General features: G+C 38.6%; 1 protein-coding gene across 2 annotated transcripts in view; it reads right to left on the reverse strand.

Moving 5' to 3' along the window:
• Positions 1-15,708: 15,708 nt before the first annotated feature.
• TMEM39A (transmembrane protein 39A) overlaps positions 15,709-19,480 on the reverse strand; it is a 32,979-nt gene continuing 29,207 nt past the window's right edge. For both annotated transcript variants that reach the window (XM_017518899.2, XM_017518900.2), the window contains exons 8-9: positions 19,079-19,199; positions 15,709-16,191 (exon numbers count right to left, since the gene is read on the reverse strand). In XM_017518899.2, coding sequence (XP_017374388.1) covers positions 15,958-16,191; positions 19,079-19,199 — 355 coding nt within the window. In that variant the 3' untranslated portion in view covers positions 15,709-15,957. The remainder of the gene's footprint in view (positions 16,192-19,078; positions 19,200-19,480) is intronic.

A 19,480-nucleotide genomic window follows, 5' to 3' on the forward strand; every position in this document is an offset into this window, starting at 1 on the left:
CTGTATTGGGTGTATAGCTTGCAAAAATTTTCTCCGAAACTATAGGTTGTCTCTGTACACTGTTAATTGTTTCCTTTATGGTGCAGAATCTTTTTAGCTTGATGTAATTCCATTTGTCTGTTTTTGCTTTTGGGATCAAATCCAAAAATTCATCACACAGATCAATGTCATGGAGTTTTCCTCCTTTTTGTCTAGTAGTTTTATAGTTTCAGGTCCTACAATCACATCTTTTCATCCATTTTAGGTTGATTTTTGTATATGGCATGAAGTAAGAGTTCAATTTCATTCTTCTGCATGGGAATATCCAGTTTTTCCAATACCAACTATTACAGAGACTATTCTTTTCCCACTGGGTATTCTTGGAACCTTTGTAAAATCAACTGATTGTACATGTGTGGGTTCATTTATGGACTCTCTATTCCATTAGTCAATGGGTCTATTTTTGCCAGTACTGTACTGTTTTAATTGTTATAGCTTTGTAGTACAGTTTGAAATCAAGTAGTGTGGTATCTCCAGGCTTGTTATTTTTGCTTGATTGCCTTGGCCATTTGGGGGGTTTTGTGGTTTTGTATGAATTTTAGGATAATCTTTTTCTATTTCTATAAAAATGACATTGGAATCTTGATAGGGATTGTGCTAAATCTGTAGATTACTTTGGGTAGTATGGATATTTTAACAATGTCTATTCTTCCACCCCATAAACACAAGAACTCTTTCCACTTATTTGTATCATCTTCAATTTATTTCATCAACATTTTATAGTTTTTGGTGCACAGGTCTTTCAAGTCCTTGGTTACATTTATCCCTAAGTATTTCTTTTTGTAGCTGCTGTAAGTGGGATTTTTCTCTTGATTTCTTTTCAGATAGTTTGTTTTTAGTATATAGAAATGCCACTGATTTTGTGTATCAATTTTGTGTCCTGTGACATTACTGTATTTAATAGTTCTAACAGTTTTTTGGTGGACACTGTTGGGTTTTCTATATATAAGATTATGTCATTTCAGCAAGCTGACAATTGCATTTGTTCCTTTCTATTCGGGTGCTATTTATTTCTTTCTCTTGCCTAATTGCTCAGGCAAAGGTTTCCAATACTGTATAATTTAGAAATGGCAACAGAAAGCATCCTCATGTTGTTCCCGATCTTACAGGAAAGGCTTTCAATTTTCCATCATTCAGTATAATGTTAGCTATGAGCTTCTCATATGTGGCCTTCACTGTATTGAGGTAAATACCTTCTATTCCTTATTTTGGTGAGAGTTATTATCATAAAAGGATGTTGAATTTTGTCAAATGCTTTTTCTTCATCTAATGAGATGATCATATAGATTTTGTTCTTCATTCTATTAATGTGATGTGTCACATGTATTGATTTGCATATGTTAACCATCCTCATATACCAGGAATAAATCTTTTTTTTTTTTTAGTTTTTTTTTTCTTTATTGCATTTTTGGTTTTGGGGTACATATGGAGAACATGCAAGACTATTGTATAGGTACACACATGGCAGTGTGACTTGCTGCCTTCCTCCTCGTCACCTATATCTGGCGTTTCTCCCCATGCTATCTCTCCCAATTCCCCAACCCCTGCTGTCTCTCCCCTATTTCCCCCCAACAGACCCGAATGTGTGATTCTCCCCTCCCTGTGTCCATGTGTTCTCATTGTTCAACACCCACTTATGAGTGAGAACATGCGGTGTTTGATTTTCTGTTCTTGTGTCAGTTTGCTGAGAATGATGGTTTTTCGGGTTCAGCCATGTCCCTACACAGCACACGAATTCATCGTTTTTGATGGCTGCATAGTATTCCATGGTGTATATGGGCCATATTTTCCCTGTCCAGTCTATCATTGATGGGCATTTGGGTTGGTTCCAGGTCATTGCTGTTGTAAACAGTGCTGCAATGAACATTTGTGTGCATGTGTCCTTATAGTAGAATGATTTACAATCCTTTGGATATATACCCAGTAATGGGATTGCTGGGTCAAATGGAATTTCTATTTCTAGGTCCTTGAGGAATCGCCACACTGTCTTCCACAATGGTTGAACTAATTTACACTCCCACCAACATTGTAAAAGTGTTCCTATTTCTCCACATCCTCTCCAGCATCTGTTGTCTCCAGATTTTTTAATGATCGCCATTCTAACTGGCATGAAATGGTATCTCAATGTAGTTTTGATTTGCATTTCTCTAATGACCAGTGATGATGAGCATTTTTTCATGTTTGTTGGCCTCATGTATGTCTTCTTTCGTAAAGTGTCTGTTCATATCCTTTGCCCACTTTTGAATCAGCTTGTTTTTTTCTTGTAAATCTGTTTTAGTTATTTGTGTATTCTGGATATCAGCCTTTTGTCACATGGGTAGACTGCAAAAATTTTCCATTCCATTGGTTGCCAATTCACTCTAATTATTGTTTCTTCTGCTGTGCAGAAGCTCTGGAGTTTGATTAGGTCCCATTTGTCTATTTTGGCTTTTGTTGCCAATGCTTTTGGTGTTTTGGTCATGAAGTCCTTGCCTACATCTATGTCCTGAATGGTTTTGCCAGATTTTCTTCTAGGGTTTTTATGGTGTTAGGTCTTATGTTTAAGTCTTTAATCCATCTGGAGTTAATTTTAGTGTACGGTGTCAGGAAGGGGTCCAGTTTCTGCTTTCTGCACATGGCTAGCCAGTTTTCCCAGCACCATTTATGAAACAGGGAATCCTTTCCCCATTGCTTGTTTTTGTCAGGTTTGTCAAAGATCAAATGATTGTAGATGTGTTGTGTTGCCTCCGAGGCCTCTGTTCTGTTCCATTGGTCTATATCTCTGTTTTGGTACCAGTACTATGCTGTTTTGATTACTGTAGCCTTGTAGTATAGTTTGAAGTCCGGTAGCATGATGCCTCCTGCTTTGTTATTTTGCTTAGAATTGACTTGGCTATGTGGGCTCCCTTTCGGTTCCATATGAAGTTTAAGGTGGTTTTTCCCAGTTTTGTGAAGAAGGTCATTGGTATCTTGATGGGGATAGTGTTGAATCTGTAAATTACTTTGGGCAGCATGGCCCTTTTCATGATATTGATTCTTCCTAACCATGAACATGGAATGTTTCTCCATCTGATTGTGTCCTCTCTTATTTCATTGAGCAGTGATTTGTAGTTCTTCTTGAAGAGGTCCTTTACGTTCCTTGTTAGTTCTATTCCTAGGTATTTTATTCCCTTGGTAGCAATTGCAAATGGCAGTTCATTCTTGATTTGGCTCTCTTTAAGTCTGTTATTTGTGTATAGGAATGCTTGTAATTTTTGCACATTGATTTTGTATCCTGAGACTTTGCTGAAGTAGCTTATCAGTTTCAGGAGATTTTGGGCTGAGACAATGGGGTCTCCTAGATATACAATCATGTCATCTGCAAATTGAGACAATTTGACTTCCTCCTTTCCTATTTGAATACCATTTATTTCTTTTTCTTGCCTGATTTCTCTGGAACTTCCAGTACTATATTGAATAGGAGTGGTGAGAGAGGGCATCCTTGTCTAGTGCCAGATTTCAAAGGGAATGCTTCCAGTTTTTGCCCATTCAGTATGATATTGGCTGCTGTTTTGTCGTAAATAGCTTTTATTATTTTGAGATACGTTCCGTCAATACCTAGTTTATTGAGGGTTTTCAGCATAAAGGATGTTGAATTTTGTCAAAGGCCTTCTCTGCATCAATTGAGATAATCATGTGGTTTTTGTCTTTGGTTCTGTTTATGTGGTGAATTATGTTTATAGACTTGCATATGTTGAACCAGCCTTGCATCCCCCTGATGAATCCTACTTCATCATGGTGGATAAGCTTTTGGATGTGCTGTTGCAATCAGTTTGCCAGTATTTTATTGAAGATTTTTGCATCTATGTTCATCATGGATATTGGCCTGAAGCTTTCTTTTCTTGGAAAAAAAAATATATATATCATCCTGATACTAAAACCTCTGCTGGGTTTTAGTATCAGGATTATACTGGTCTCATAAAATGATTTGGGAAGGATTCCCTCATTTGGATTGTTTGGAATAGTTTCAGAGGGAATGGTACCAGCTTGTCTTTGTATGTCTGGTAGAATTCGGCTGTGAACCAGTCTGGACCTGGGCTTTTTTGGGTGGTAGGCTCTTAATTGCTGCCTCAACTTCAGACCTTGTTATTGGTCTATCCAGGGTTACAGCTTCTTCCTGGTTTAGGCTTGGGAGGAGGCAACTATCCAGGAATTTATCCATTTCCTACAGGTTTACTAGTTTATGTGCATAGAGTTGTTTGTAATAATCTCTGATGATGGTTTGTATTTGTGGTGATATCCCCTTTATCTTTTTTTATTGCCTCTATTTGATTATTCTCTATTTTCTTTTTTATTAATCTGGCTAGTGGTCTATTTTATTGATCTTTCTGAAAAACCAGCTCCTGGATTTATTGATTTTTTGAAGGGTATTTTGTGTCTCTATCTCATTCAGTTCTGCTCTGATCTTAGTTATTTCTTGTTTTCTGCTAGGTTTTGAGTTTTTTTTGATCTTGCTCCTCTAGCTCTTTCAATTTTGATGATAGGGTGTTGATTTTAGATCTCTCCTTGCTTCTCATGTGGGCATTTATTGCTATATATTTTCCTCAAGACACTGCTTTAAATGTGTCCCAGAAATTGTGGTATGTTTTGTCTTCATTCTCGTTGTTTTCTAAGAACATCTTTATTTCTGCCTTCATTTAATTGTTTATCCAGTCAACATTCAAGAGCCAATTGTTCGGTTTCCATGATGCTGTGCAGTTCTGAGTTAGTTTCTGAATTCTGAGTTCCAACTTGATTACACTGTGGTCTGACAGACTGTTTGTTATGATTTCCGTTCTTTTGCATTTGCTGAGGAGTGATTTACTTCCAATTATGTGGTCAATTTTAGAGTAGGTGTGATGTGGTGCTGAGAAGAATGTATATTCTGTGGATTCGGGGTGGAGAGTTCTGTAAATGTCTATTAGGTTTGCTTGGTCTGGGTCTGAGTTCAAGTCCTGAATATCCTTGTTAATTTTCTTTCTCGTTGATCTGTCTAATATTGACAATGGGGTGTTAACGTTTCCCACTATTACTGTGTGGGAGTCTAAGTCTCTTTGCAAGTCATTAAAAACTTGCCTTATGTATCTGAGTGCTCCTGTATTGTGCCCATATATATTTATGATCATTAGCTCCTCTTGTTGCATTGATCCTTTTACCATTATGTAATATCCTTCTTTGTCTCTTTTGATCTTTGTTGGTTTAAAGTCTATTTATTCAGAGATGAGAATTGCAACTCCTGATTTTTTTTGCTCTCCATTTGCTTGATAAATCTTCCTCCATCCCTTTATTTTGAGCCTTTGTGTATCCTTGCATGTGAGATGGGTTTCCTGGATACAGCACACCAATGGGTTTTGGCCTTTTATCCAATTTGCCGGTCTGTGTCTTTTGATTGGGGGCATTTAGCCCATTTACATTTAGGGTTAATATTTTTATGTGTGAAGTTGATCCTGCCATTTTTATGCTAGCTGGCTCTTTTGCCTGTTAGTTAATGCAGTTTCTTCATTATGTTGATGCTCTTTACTGTTTGGTATGTTTTTGGAGTGGCTGTTACTGGTTTTCCTTTCTATGTTTAGTGCCTCTTTCAGGAGCTCTTGTAAAGCAGGCCTGGTGGTGATGAAATCTCTGAGTACTTGCTTGTTCGCAAAGGATTTTATTTTTCTTTCACTTATGGAGCTTAGTTTGGCTGGATATGAGATTCCAGATTGAAAGTTCTTTTAAGGATGTTGAATATTGGCCTCCACTCTCTTCTGGCTTGTAGGGTTTCTGCTGAGAGATCTGCTGTGAGTCTGATGAGCTTCCCTTTGTGGGTAACGTGACCTTTCTCTCTGGCTGTCCTTAGCATTTTCTCCTTCATTTCAACCCTGGTGAATCTGATGATTATGTGCCTTGGGGTTGCTCTTCTTGAGCAATATCTTTGTGAGGTTCTCTGTATTTCCTGGACTTGAATATTGGCCTGCCTTGCTAGGTTGCGGAAGTTTTCCTGGATAATATCCTGAAGAGTATTTTCCAGCTTGGATTCATTCTCTCCGTCAATTTCAGGTACACCTATCAAACATAGATTAGGTCTTTTCACATAGTCCCATATTTCTTGGAGACTTTGTTCATTCCTTTTTACCCTTTTTTCTCTAATCTTGCCTTCTCGTTTTATTTCATTGAGTTGATCTTCGACTTCTGATATCCTTTCTTCTGCTTGGTCAGTTCGGCTGTTGAAACTTGTGCATGCTTCATGAATTTCTTGTGTTGTTTTTCAGCTCCATCAATTCACTTATTTTCCTAAGTTGTTTATTCTCGTTAGCATTTTGCCGAATCTTTTTTTAAGGTACTTAGTTTCTTTGCATTGGATTAGAACATGTTCTTTTAGCTCACAGAAGTTTCTTATTACCCACCTTCTGAAGCCTGATTCTGTCAATTCATCACACGCATTCTCCATCCAGCCTTGTTCCCTTGTTGGTGAGGAGTTGTGATCCCTTGTAGGAGGAGAGGCGTACTGGTTTCGGGTGTTTTCATCCTTTTTTGTGCTGGTTTCTTCCCATCTTTGTGGATTTATCCCCCTGCCATCTTTGTTAGTTGTTGACTTTCAGATTGGGTCTCTGAGTGGACATACAGTTTGTTGATGATGAAGTTATTTCTTTCTGTTTCTTAGTTTTCCTTGTACCAGTCAGACACCTCTACTGTAGGACTGTTGAGGTCCACTCCAGGCCCTACTTGCCTGGGGATCACCTGCAGCAGCTGCAGAACAGTAAGGGTTGCTGCCAATTTCTTCTTCTGCTTCTCCCCTGAAGGATACCTGCCTCATGTCAGTCTGAGCTCTCCTTTATGAGGTGACTCTTTGGATATACAGGGGTCAGGGAGCTGCTTGAGGAGACAATTTGATTTCCTGTGCAGCAACCCACTGCACAGTCTAAAACAGCCACACTGAGATTTGTGGCACTTTTTTGCCTGGGAATCTCCTGGCCTGGCTCCCTGTTTCAGTCCCATTTTAATCAGATGAATGGGTGACTCTGCCTTCCCAGAGCTCCAGTTGCCAGCTAAAACGGTGCACAGACCTGTGTATTTTGTCCAGAGAACCGCCACGCTGTCCAAAACAGCCACACTGAAGTGCTGGGCAACAGCTGCGCAGGCTGAAACAGGTGCGCTGGCGATCCATGGAGCTCCTCCACCTGGGAATCTCCTGGTCTGTGGGCAATAAAAATCTGTCTGGAAATGCGGCATCCACTCACCCTCCGCACTTTCGCTAGGAGCTGCAATCCTGAGCTGCTCCTAATCGGCCATCTTGGATCCGTCCCTACCAGGTATAAATTTCACTTGATCATGGTGATAATCCTTTTAAAATGTTGGTCAATTCAGTTTGCTAGTATTTTGTTTAGGATTTTTGCTTCTATGATCATCAAGGATATTGGCCTGTAATTTTCTTGTAATTTCCTTGTCTGGCTTTGGTATTATTGTAATGCTGCCCTCATAAAGAGTTTGGAAGTACTCCCTCCTCTTCCAATTTTTTTGGAAGAGTTTGAGCAAGATTGGTATTAATTCTTTAAATGTTTGGTGTAATTAAGCTGTGAACCCATCAGGTTTTGGGCTTTTCTTTGATGACAGAGTTCTTATTACTGATTCAATCTCCTTACTTGTTATTGGTCTGTTCCGATTTTTCCATTTCTTCATTATTTAGTCTTGGTAGGTTATATGCATCTAATAATTTATCCATTTTTTGTAGATTTTCCAATTTGTTGGGATTTGTTTATAGTTGTCTTTCATGATCTCTTGTATTTCTGGGGTATCAGCTGTAATGTCCTCTATTTCATTTGTGATTTATTTGATAAATCACAAATGAAATAGAGGACATTACAGCTGATACCCCAGAAATACAAACCCCAGAGGACATTACAGCTGATATCCCAGAAATACAAAGGATCTTTTCTTTTTTTCTTAGTCTAGCTAAAGGTTTGTCAATTTTGTCTTTTCAAAAAAGCAGCTTTTTGTTTCATTGATCTTTTATATTGCCTTTCTCTTATTTTTTTCTGCTATGATCATTATTATTTCCTTCCTTCTGCTAACTTTGTGCTTAATTTTTTCTTTTTCTACTTCTTTGATGTATAATTTTAGGTTATTTGATATCTTCCTTTTTGATGTAGGCATTTACTGCTATAAACTTTATTCTTAGAACTGCTTTTGCTGCATCCCATAAGTTTTAATATGTTGTGTTTCCATTTTTGTCTCAAGATCCTGTAAAATTTTCCCTTTAATTTCTTCATTGACCCATTGGTTGTTCAGGAGAATGTTTAATTTCCAAGTATTTGTGAATTCTCCAAAATTCCTCTAGGTATTCTTTTCTAGTTTCATACCATTATGATTCGAAAGATATTTAATATAATTTCAGTCTTCTTACATTTGCTGAGGCCTGTTTTGTGCCCTAACGTGATCTATTCTGGTGAATGCTCTGTGTGCACTTGGGAGTGTATATTCTATTGCCGTTGGAATGTTCTGTACATGTCTGTTAGGTCCGTTTGGTTCAGTGTTGCTCAAGTCTAATGCTTCCTTATTAATTTTGTTTGGATTATCTGTCCATTGTTGAAATGGGATACTGAAGACCCCTACTATTCTTGTGTTACAATCTCTGCCTTCAGATCCTTTAATATTTGTGTTATATATTTAGGTACTTCAATATTGAGTGCATATAAATTTACAACTGTTATGTCTTCTTGATGAACTGACCCTTTAACATTATGTGATGTCTTTTTTTTTTTTCCAGAGTTTTTGACTTAAAGTCTATGATGTTTGATATAAGTATAGCCACCCAGTCTTTTTTCGTTTCCATTTCTGTGGAGTATTCTTTTCCATCCCTTCACCTTCAGTCTATGTCTAAAAAGGGGTAAATCTCTTGTAGGCAGCATATAGTTAGGTCTCATTTTCTCCAGTCACTCTATGTTTTTGTATTGGAGAAATAAATCCATTTACAATCAATTTGATTGTTGCTAGGCAAGGACTTATTACTGTCATTCTGTTAGTTGTTTTCTGATTGTTTTGTACATACTTCATTTCTTTCCTCCTCTCTTGCTGTATTCCTTTGTGGTTTGTGTTCTATAGTAGTATGCTTTGAATCCTTTCTATTTTTGTTCTGTGCTTCTACTAAGATTTTTGCTTTGTGGTTAGCATTAGGCTTACATGGAACATCTTATAGCCACCTACTTCATGCTTATAACAACTTTGCATATAACTCTATACTTTTCCACCATCATTACAATCCAATAGTATTCTGAATATGGCTCTGTTTTATTTATATGATTGAATTTTGTGCTTGTTTCATGTTATTAATTAGTAAATTTTTGTGTCAGCTTAAAGAATTCCCTTTAGCAATTCCTACAAGGCCAGTCTATTGAGGATGAATTCCATTAGCTTCTGTTTGGGAAAACAAACTTTTTTTTTTTTTTTTTTTTTTTAACTTCTCCTTCATTTACGAAAGAGAGCTTTGCTGGATAAAGTATTGCTGATTGGCAGTTTTTTGTTTTGGTCTCTTCAGCACTTTGAATCTATCATCCTACTCTCTCCTGGCCTGCAGGGTTTCTGCTGAGAACCCTGCTGATGGTTGTATGGCACTCCTTTTCATGTGATATGTTTCCTGCCTCTTCATGCTCTCAAAATTTTTTGTCTTTGATTTTTGATAGTTTATTATGTGTTGGTTTACTCCTCCTTGGGTTGAATTTGATTGGAGACCTTTGCAGTTCCTGTACTTTGATGTCAGCATCTACCACAGATTAAGAAAATTTTCAACCGTTATTTCTTTAAATGTGCTTTTTGGCCCCTTTTCTTTCTTCTCCTTCTCCAACCACTATTATGTGAAGGTTTGGACCCTTGATGGTGTTCTATAATCTGCAGGCTTTATTTTTTTTTAGAAGTTCTTTTGTTTTTTTGCTCCTGACTAGATAATTTCAAATGTTCTGTCTCCCAGCATACTGACTCTTTTCTTCTGCTTGAGTCAGCTCTTGAAGGTTTCTATTGAATTTTTCAGTCTCTTGAATTTCTGTCCTATTCTTGTTTCTATTTATCAACTTTCTTTTTAGTGTACTGCTTTCAAATTTCATTAAATGTTCTACCTACACATAGTTCACTTAACTTCTTTAGAGATATTATTATGAATTCTTTGTCCAGTTAATTCATAAATCTCCATTTCTTTGGGGCCTATTATTGGAGCTTTATTAGTTTGTTTTGGAGGTATCATGATTCCTCCATGTGTTCTTGTATTGTTGTCTGTGCAATTGAGGAGAGAGCCCCCTCTTCTGGCCTTTACAGGTGTTCTTGGGCAGGGATAGGCCTTCACTGTTTAGCCTAACCTAAGATTCTGGAAGGTCAGCTGATACAACCCCAGGCAGGCAGAGCTTCTTGTGAGTTAGTTTTCTAGCTGACTAGGCCACTGCCTTTGCTCTGTTGAGTGGAGTTGCTGGCTAAGTATTGCAATGACCTCTGGTCAGACTAGCCATAAGATGTATTGCCTGGCTGGTAATTTTGATATTTGGGACCTGCAATTGGGCAGGGCTGTAGACTGGGCTACAAGGTTAGGCAGTGTCACTACTCATAACGTGTAACCAGAGGCTATACTCCTTAGAAATGCACAATTAAGGGTTGCCTCCCTGTCAGGATGAAGCCATGGAGTGAACTTTTGACTGAGTTGAATGGTTATTTGATCTCTGGAATTAAGCAGATCTAGCCACTTTGCTTCTCTCAGATGTGTGGAGGCGGAAATCTCCTTGCCTGGGCAGGGTCACTGAAAGTGCTTTTTGGCTCAGTGGAGCTGCGCTTGACTTCTAAGGTCAAGGTGGTCTAGCCCCTTCAGCTCTCCAAAATAAAAGGCAGGCATCTCCCTTCCTTGGCAGGATTGTTGGGAGTTGGCTCTGAAGATAGGCAGGAAGCTAGGGACTCAGGCTAGATTGTACTTCCCACTGTGTGTGGGTTTTGTTGTTGTTTTTTTAAGATGGAGTCTCACTCTGTTCAGCCCAGGCTGGAGTTGCAGTGGCTCAATCTTGGCACACTGCAACCTCCGCCTCCTGGGTTCAAGTGATTCTCCTGTGTCAGCCTCCCAAGTAGCTGGGATTACAGGCATGAGTCACCATGCCCAGCTAATTTTTGTTTTTTTAGTAGACTGGGTTTCACCATGTTGGCCAGGCTTGTCTCAAACTCCTGACCCCAAGTGATCCACCCACTTTGGCCTCCCAAAGTGCTGTGATTACAGGCATGAGCCACTGCACCCAGCCCCCACTGCGCTGTCAAATGAGATCAGCTCAGCCTTGCAGGTAGGCTGAGTTTGGCCGATATCTTTGATCATGCACCTCAACCAGCAGGAACACAAAGGTACCACCAATATCTGCATGTTGGTCACTACCACCTGTGCTTCTTTTCTGTTTCCACCTGACTCCAGGCAGTCTAGCCATGCTGTTTTCCCTAGAACATCCGATGAGATGAGACCAGAGTGGGTTTCCTAGGAAGCATCTTAGAATGCTAGGGAGGCTGGATCTGGTTTTCTTTCCTCCCTGTATAAACAGTTGGCCTAGATAATTCTCCATCTGGCATTATGTCAACTTGGAGGAAGGGAGGGAGCAATATAGTCAAAGTGAGCCTGTTCTTACCCTTTGAATTCAGATTTCATTCAGCCTTATGGACCACACTATCAGACTAGTTTCTAAGGGTTGGGGTTTTCAAAAAGATGTTCTAGTCTGTGGAGTTGCTAGTTGAACTTTCTATGAAAGCAAGTGAAGCCTGAGACTTCCTACTTTGCCATCTTACTGTTTTTCCACTCTTGCATGGACTTTTTTTTTTCTTTGAGACAGAGTCTTGCTCGGTCACCCAGGCTGGAGTGCAGTGGCAAGATCTCAGCCCACTGCAACCTCGGCCTCCCAGGTTCAAGCATTTCTCCTGCCGCAGCCTCCTGACTAGCTGGGATTACAGATGTACACCACCATGCCCAGCTACTTTTTATTTTCAGTAGAGACAGCATTTCCCCATGTTGGTCAGGCTGGTCTCAAACTCTTGACCTCAGGTGATCTGCCCACCTTGGCCTCCCAAAGTGCTGGGATAACAGGTGTGAGCCACTGCGCCTGGCCTTACATGGGCTTTTTAAACAGTTGGCTAACTAATCTCCTACTTATAGTCCTGTCGACATTGCCCCCATCTCCAAACCTATTCTACATACTGATGTCAAAGTTGTCTGAGATAGGATAGTGGTTATCAAACTTCAGCATTCCTAAACATCAACATCACCTGGACAGCTTGTTAAAACAGATTGCTGGGCTCCATGTAGAGTTTCTTACTCAGTAGGTGTGGACTGGGGCTTGAAAATATCCATTTCTAACAAGTTTCCAGTTAAGTGATGCTGATGCTGCTGACCTAGAGATTACTTTGGGAACTAGAACCTGTTGGATCCTAAGTTATTCTCAGCTTAAAATCTTTCATTAGCTGTCTTCTGTCTACAAAAGTTCCAAGACATCTGTGCTTATTTACTTGCAGTACTTATTAAAAGTGTGCTTTATTGGGCTTCACATTCAAGATTCTTAATAGATCTGATATTACATATCTCATACATATTTCTATTACTGAATACCTTTGTGTGACAATTGGTTTACTTGTCTGTCTTCTATTAGTTTATGAACTTGAATATCACTGTCTCTGGCACCCAGTAGTGTTTAGCATATAATTGCCCAGTACATAGAAATATGCCTGGCTAGCTCAGTTAATAAAAACAAAAAATGGCAGAAGAGGTGACAGTGGTGGTAATTGATAGGGACAGGAGAAGGAAAGGAAGACTGGGAATATAAACACAGAATCAGAGTAAATAGAATATTGAGGAATATTGAGGAAAACCTGTTGCACTTATTCCTGTCAACTACCCTCCTCTACTCCTTATTTACCCACCTTAGTCAAGTATCTTCTTTCTTCTTCCAGTATCACAAGTTCACCCAGCTGAACTTCTGCTATACCATGCCTTCCAAAATCATTTTAAATTCCCAACAAAGAATTACAAAAAAAGGTCATTCGTTAATGGTTATGCATTTTTTACCATCACTGAGCAAATATAGGTATCCCTTCTCTTACATGAACTATAATAGGATATCCAGGTAACTATTTATTTTTCTCTCTTCCATGAATGTGGCCCCTACAAAAATAAAACAAAAAACAGCTGAAATATGTAGGAACATATTGAACTAAATGGTCTTATGTCCCTTATGCTGCCATATCTGGAGGTTAGGGTAGGAGGGACTTTGCAATTCCATTAGCCAAAATTAATTTTTATTTATTTCTTATATCCACTCATTTATTTAGCCAAAGTAGCATCTGGTCTTGTGCTATTCCCTTAGGATAGGACCAAGACAGGTCAAGCCAGAAGGGGTATGTCAGTTTATAAGACTGGTCTGTTATCTCTAATCAGGATTATCTGGGTTACTTTTCCAAGCTAGAGCCAAGCTGGGGCCATTTAGATAGGGAAACCTCCGTGCCCATGCCACCCATTTTCCTCTAAGCTGCCGAGTAATCTCATCAAAATGTTTGCTGCCAAGAGAAGTGTATTTTCAAGGTCCAAAGGAAAGAACAGAGAGATGGCATATTCCCTACCTTTCCCACCCCTCCCTCAAGAACCACTATATTTACACTGAACTACTTTAAAAAGCAACTAACCTAATATACTTACTTTCTTGCTATTCTTCCAATATACCAAATTGTCCCTACCTCAAGGCACTGCCCTTGCTGCTACTGTAACATAGAATTTTCCCCAAAGCTATTTATATGACTCAGTCTTGCTTTTTCTTTGCTCAAAATCATCTCCTCAAAGGTGCCTTCTAGCAGTGCCATTCTTACCACTATTTCCTTGCCCTGATTTCCCTTTATTGCACTTAACACTACTACCAGGAAATGTTATATTATACATAAATTTATTTGCTGTATTTTCTGTACCACCTAACTCCCTCACCTGCATGCATATTGTAAGCTCTGTGCAGGTGGGACCTTTGCATTTCTCATTCACTGCCATATCACCAGGGCCTAATATAGTGCCTGGTGGTTAATATAGATTTGCTGAATGGTTGAGACTCAGACTGACTGCCAAATAATATAACCTAAAAAAAAAGTATAAACATCAAAATATTTAAGGAAACAATTATTAATTTTTTTTTTTTTTTTTTTTTTTTTGAGACGGAGTTTCGCTCTTGTTACCCAGGCTGGAGTGCAATGGCGCAATCTCGGCTCACCGCAACCTCCGTCTCCTGGGTTCAGGCAATTCTCCTGCCTCAGCCTCCTGAGTAGCTGGGATTACAGGCATGTGCCACCATGCCCAGCTAATTTTTGTATTTTTAGTAGAGACGGGGTTTCACCATTTTGACCAGGGTGGTCTCGATCTCTTGACCTCGTGATCCACCAGCCTCGGCCTCCCAAAGTGCTGGGATTACAAGCGTGAGCCACCGCGCCCGGCCAACAATTATTAATTTAAACATAAAACTGGTATTGTGTACCTTGGTTTCATACACACTCCTCAAAATGCTTCCTTTGGTGAAAACCTTTTGGGAACTCTTCTGCAAGAATTGTTTTCAGAGCCAGCTTGTGAACTACATGATTGGTCTTTTTACTTCATCTTTTTGTTTTACCAGAAGTTTCACACTGTAACAAACCAAACTCAGCACAGAAAACATAAGACAATGTATTTTAGATTCTCTAAGAAAACCTCAGAAGTTTAGATGACAAGTGACATCAATGGGCTAAGTATATCACCTTCCATAACTTAAAGGGCTAATACCCATAAACATGGAAAGTTCTGGAGTATGAAATTTAAAACACAAATTTTGGATATAAATTATCTGAATACAAAGCAGTAGGTAATTCTCGTATTTCACTTCCCCTCTTAACTCCAAACATAATGCCATTGTAGGTGGGTTGCTGCTAGACTACATCCAAGATTGTTCAGCTGAGGACTTGCCCATTCTCCCAGTTATGTGGAATTTTCAACCTACTCATACTCTATCTCACATAGCATTTGCACTTAGCTACTCCTACTGATCCAGCCATACATCATCTCCTTCATGAATGTGGGCAGTCTAAAGACTTTCTGTCTTGCAAAGTATTATTTCAAACAACTAAAGGAAAATCTTCGGACACAGAAGTGGAAAAACAGGAAAAGTGGCAGCAAAACCCTGAGCCTCAGGAATAGTAGCTTATTCAAAAGTATATTTACATGTCACAGGGTAAAATAGATCAGCTGAGTCCCTATCTTAGAAAGGAAGCCTACTGCTTCCTCCTAGTAGGCAACAAAGAGAACCCCACCTAGGACTTTAACCCACTCTTTTCCCAATGTATTCCAATACTATTAGGTGAATTAAAAGAGAATGGATGTTGGTAGACAACTCCATTGATCTCTCTTCCTCTTTTTTTTTTTTTTTTTTTTTTTTTTAGTAGAGACAAGGTTTCACCATGTTAGCCAGGCTGGTCTCAAACTCCTAATCTCGTGATCCATGAGGATCCCAAAGTGCAGGGATTACAGGCGTGAGCCACCGCACCCGGCCGATCTCCCTTCCTTTAGTAGTAATTACTAGCCAGCTGAGGGTTACAGATAATGAGGACTGAAAGGAAAGCAGATATACTAAAGGTACTGTGTCAAGTAATACATGAGATGTGTTCATAAACGAATGAGTTATTCCAGAGCCATACAAACAAATCAATCTCTTTACTGGACAGGCATACCTCTCATAAGTATATTATTCAAATATACTAACACATGAAAGATCACATTACCTTGTTTACGGATACATTTAATATCCCTTACCCTTCCCGACTTTCAAAACATAATAGTATACAAAATATAAAATATCTTAAATATTTATAAAAATCACAAGAAAAAAATAGAACGTATGAAAATATTTTTATCTGAGTTCTCTCTCATTGTTGAGAGGCAGCTTAATTTGCCTTGAGTTCATAACTGTTGAGTGGGTAGGAGTATGCCCTGCCTAATACTATTCTGTCCCGGAGAAGTTTAAATAAAACATAGTAGTTGCAGAAAAGGATGAGAGCCATGGACAGTGTGTGGTTCCACTTCTCCGACCGCAGCAAGGAATAAAGCTGGTAGAAGATGACACTGCCCTCAATAAGGATAAGCAGATTTAACAGCCTTAATGGTCGATGAAATAAGAACTGTAAGGAAGTTAAAAAGCAAAACGTTATTTCATAGAAAAGTAATGGCTGTAGTTATTCTTGCATTTATTTTTCTAAAATAATTTAATATTTACAGATTCCCATATATAATAACAAATCTGTTTAATATCAATCAGGATTTCTTGCTGTAAAGATCAAAACCTTTTTCTTTTTGCTCAAGAAATAACGAAATAAATTTTATTTCAATGCCCCTGAAACATGAAAAGAGATTATGCCTAAAAGAAAACTACTTATATTTTTCTTAGATTGTATCTTAGGTATATATTTTATTTAGGATAAGACAAAAGTATATTTATCTAAGACAGAGGTTAGATAAAGGACCAATTAAGAAATATTTTAGGCTTTATAAGTCAAGAGGCAAAATTAAAGACATTATATAGGTACTTATGTAACCATTTAGAAATGTAAAAACCATTCTTGGCTTGTAAACTAAGACATAAATACCAACACTAGACAAATTTTGGGAAAAGAGAGGTTACAAGTTGAATATCAATACAACAGTTTCTTAATTTTTCCTTAAACTGTTTATCCACCATGGTCACTGACTGAAATCCTCTACACCATATACCTGTGCTGTTTAATTACTTATTTTTTTCCTGGATACTGAGAATTAGGGTGCACAAAGACAGGATAAGAAGGAAGGAAGGAAAAATGAGTCAGAATTAGACTAAAAATAGGACTTACTACTGTATTTACTCCCACTAAATTCTCCACTTTAAAAAGCCAAATTCTGGTTTTCTAATACAAAGTTATTATGAATACAGATACAGGTCACAAGTTGCAAAGGAACATTTAACAATTCAGCTTAACCTATCAAATCCTAAATTTAGATGAAGATAAGGGGGTAGTAACAGCAGTAATCAGATCTAAAAGAACTAATTTAGATGGAATTTAGATCTCAGAGCTTATACCTCAGAACAAAGCCAAATTATCATGACAGCTTTAAAAACTTTCCAGGTTCAAGAAAAAGAAAATGTTTAACCTGGAGTTTGACAGCTATAAGTGATAGGCACATTTTAAATGACTGTTCTGAAATTTCAGTGTGCCTAACAATCATTTCCAAATCCACAAATGCTGCAAATTCCTGAGATCATCCAGAGATTCTGGTTCAGAAGTCTGATATAGGGGCCCTGAATCACTTTTTTAAAATAGTGATTTTTAAAAATAGGCTAGGTGATAGGTGATTTCTACATAGGTGGCCCATGGATCACTTCGAGAAGCACTGATTTAACTATCTATCCTATCCTGCAAAATCAGTAATAAATCAACTTGCCTAATCCTTTTCCCTAATCAGGATTCTACCTGATTTTTCCACTGCCCAAAACTAGCAAGGAAAATACTTAATTTTCAAGCAGAAAATTCTAGCGAACTATTTGGCTATCATAGGTCTCAAGGAGACAGCAAGGACCAACAGAAGTCATTAATGGCCTAGAGAATTCGGCTGGCTAAATTAAATATTCTATATAGAAATCAAATGCTCATGTACTTTGAGTCCATTCCTCTACCTAAAGGCAATTCCATTGACGTCAAGGAGGAGATGCTTGTCGTTCTCTCATTCAAGGGCCCTTCACCTTCCCCATGTTCCTCCCAACCTGCCCCATCCTGCATTCCCCAATGATGGTTAACTATAAGCATCATGCCCTGGTGCAAGTTTCCAATATTTAATTGAAGTGTCCCTCAGTAACAAACACCTGCATAACCAGAAAGTCCATGTACCTTCCTTCATCTGGGAAGGACAGAGGAAGATGGGAAGGACAGAGGAAGAAAGAGATGCAAGTATCTTAAAAAAGATCTCCAATTTTTGGCCAGGCGTGGTGGCTCACACCTGTAATCCCAGCACTGTGGGAGGCAGAGGCGGGTGTACCACCTGAGGTCAGGAGTTTGAGATCAGCCTGGCCAACATGGCGAAATCACATCTCTACTAAAAATACAAATATTAGCTGGGTATGGTGGCACATACTTGTAATCCCAGCTACCAGTGGGGGCTGAACCAGGAGGATCACTTGAACCTGAGAAGTGGAGGTTGCAGTGAACCAAGATCGTGCCACTGCACTCCAGCCTAGGCAACAGAGTCAGACTCCATCTCCCAAAAAAAGATCTCCAATTCTTGTTTAGAATATGATCCCCCCTCAAAAAGCAATGCACTGCACTTTGGGCATTTTTACTATAAACAGTCCCCTGTAGGCACCCACATTTCCCCACTCCAATTGGTCAGCTGGGCTTTCTTTTATAAGTACATACTTTTGCCTTGTACAGACAATTTTCTGGAAGGCTGAAAGACCAAATAGATCATAACCAAAGGCATGAGTTCAATGGAACAGAAGCTGAGTTTTGCTTTTTCCTTTTTTAACTTTTAAGCTTTTTCCTTTTCATGGCATTTGTCTGACTTCTAAAGAGGAAACTAAGGCCTTTTAAAGAGACAGTATGTATATATGGCAAATACCTAAAAATGAAACCACCACACTATTAATACTCGTGGATATCACAGATATCACCTGTGGATACACAAATACAATATATCTTAAGAATACCACTAAACCAAACTCTTACAAAATAAAAATGGTAAGATGAAAAAGGAGTCTTAGATAATTGCCTACTTGTTTCGAGTAATACTAGATTCAACAAATACCAATGTAACTAGAGAAACCAGCTAAGCTATTGAAACTGGAATAATTGTATATGACCTTCAAACTGCCCTTCAGAGTACATTTCCAAAGTACAGGGACCACTGTTGTGCTAGCAGCAATAATAACCATGTAATAATTTCCTAGTATGTGTTACACACTATGCTATGCGTTTCCACATGGAGTGGCTTCCTAACACTTACCCCTAAGCTTATGTTTGAAAATAAATAAGCGGTACTTGCATAAAAGCGGGCATGGGATACATCTGAAGGCACTGCCACGTTGTAAGGCCCCATGGCTCTATATAAACATCTGCTGTGCCGCACCAGCACCCCTTGAGGCCATATTGTATTTTCTGACCAACTAAGGGAGAAAGAAATGCAATGTTAGCATATTGGCAATTACAGATAAGATAATATCTGGTAAGGCCAGCTATGTTTTTATGGAAGGAATTAAATACCCAGGGCTTGATCTGCCTGAATTCTGAAAAATACATTAATTCCATGGTCAAGCTGGAGTAGTTTTGGAAAGGATTTGTTACTTTAATTTCATTGCTGTATAGTACACGGAGGTTGCAAAAAAAATACAGTTAACTCAACGTCAAAGGACTTAAGAGGCTTAAGAAGAATGAGCAGACATAAATG

The sequence above is a fragment of the Cebus imitator genome, unplaced genomic scaffold, assembly GCF_001604975.1.
Source record: "Cebus imitator isolate Cc_AM_T3 unplaced genomic scaffold, Cebus_imitator-1.0 Scaffold713, whole genome shotgun sequence".
NCBI lineage: Eukaryota > Metazoa > Chordata > Mammalia > Primates > Cebidae > Cebus > Cebus imitator.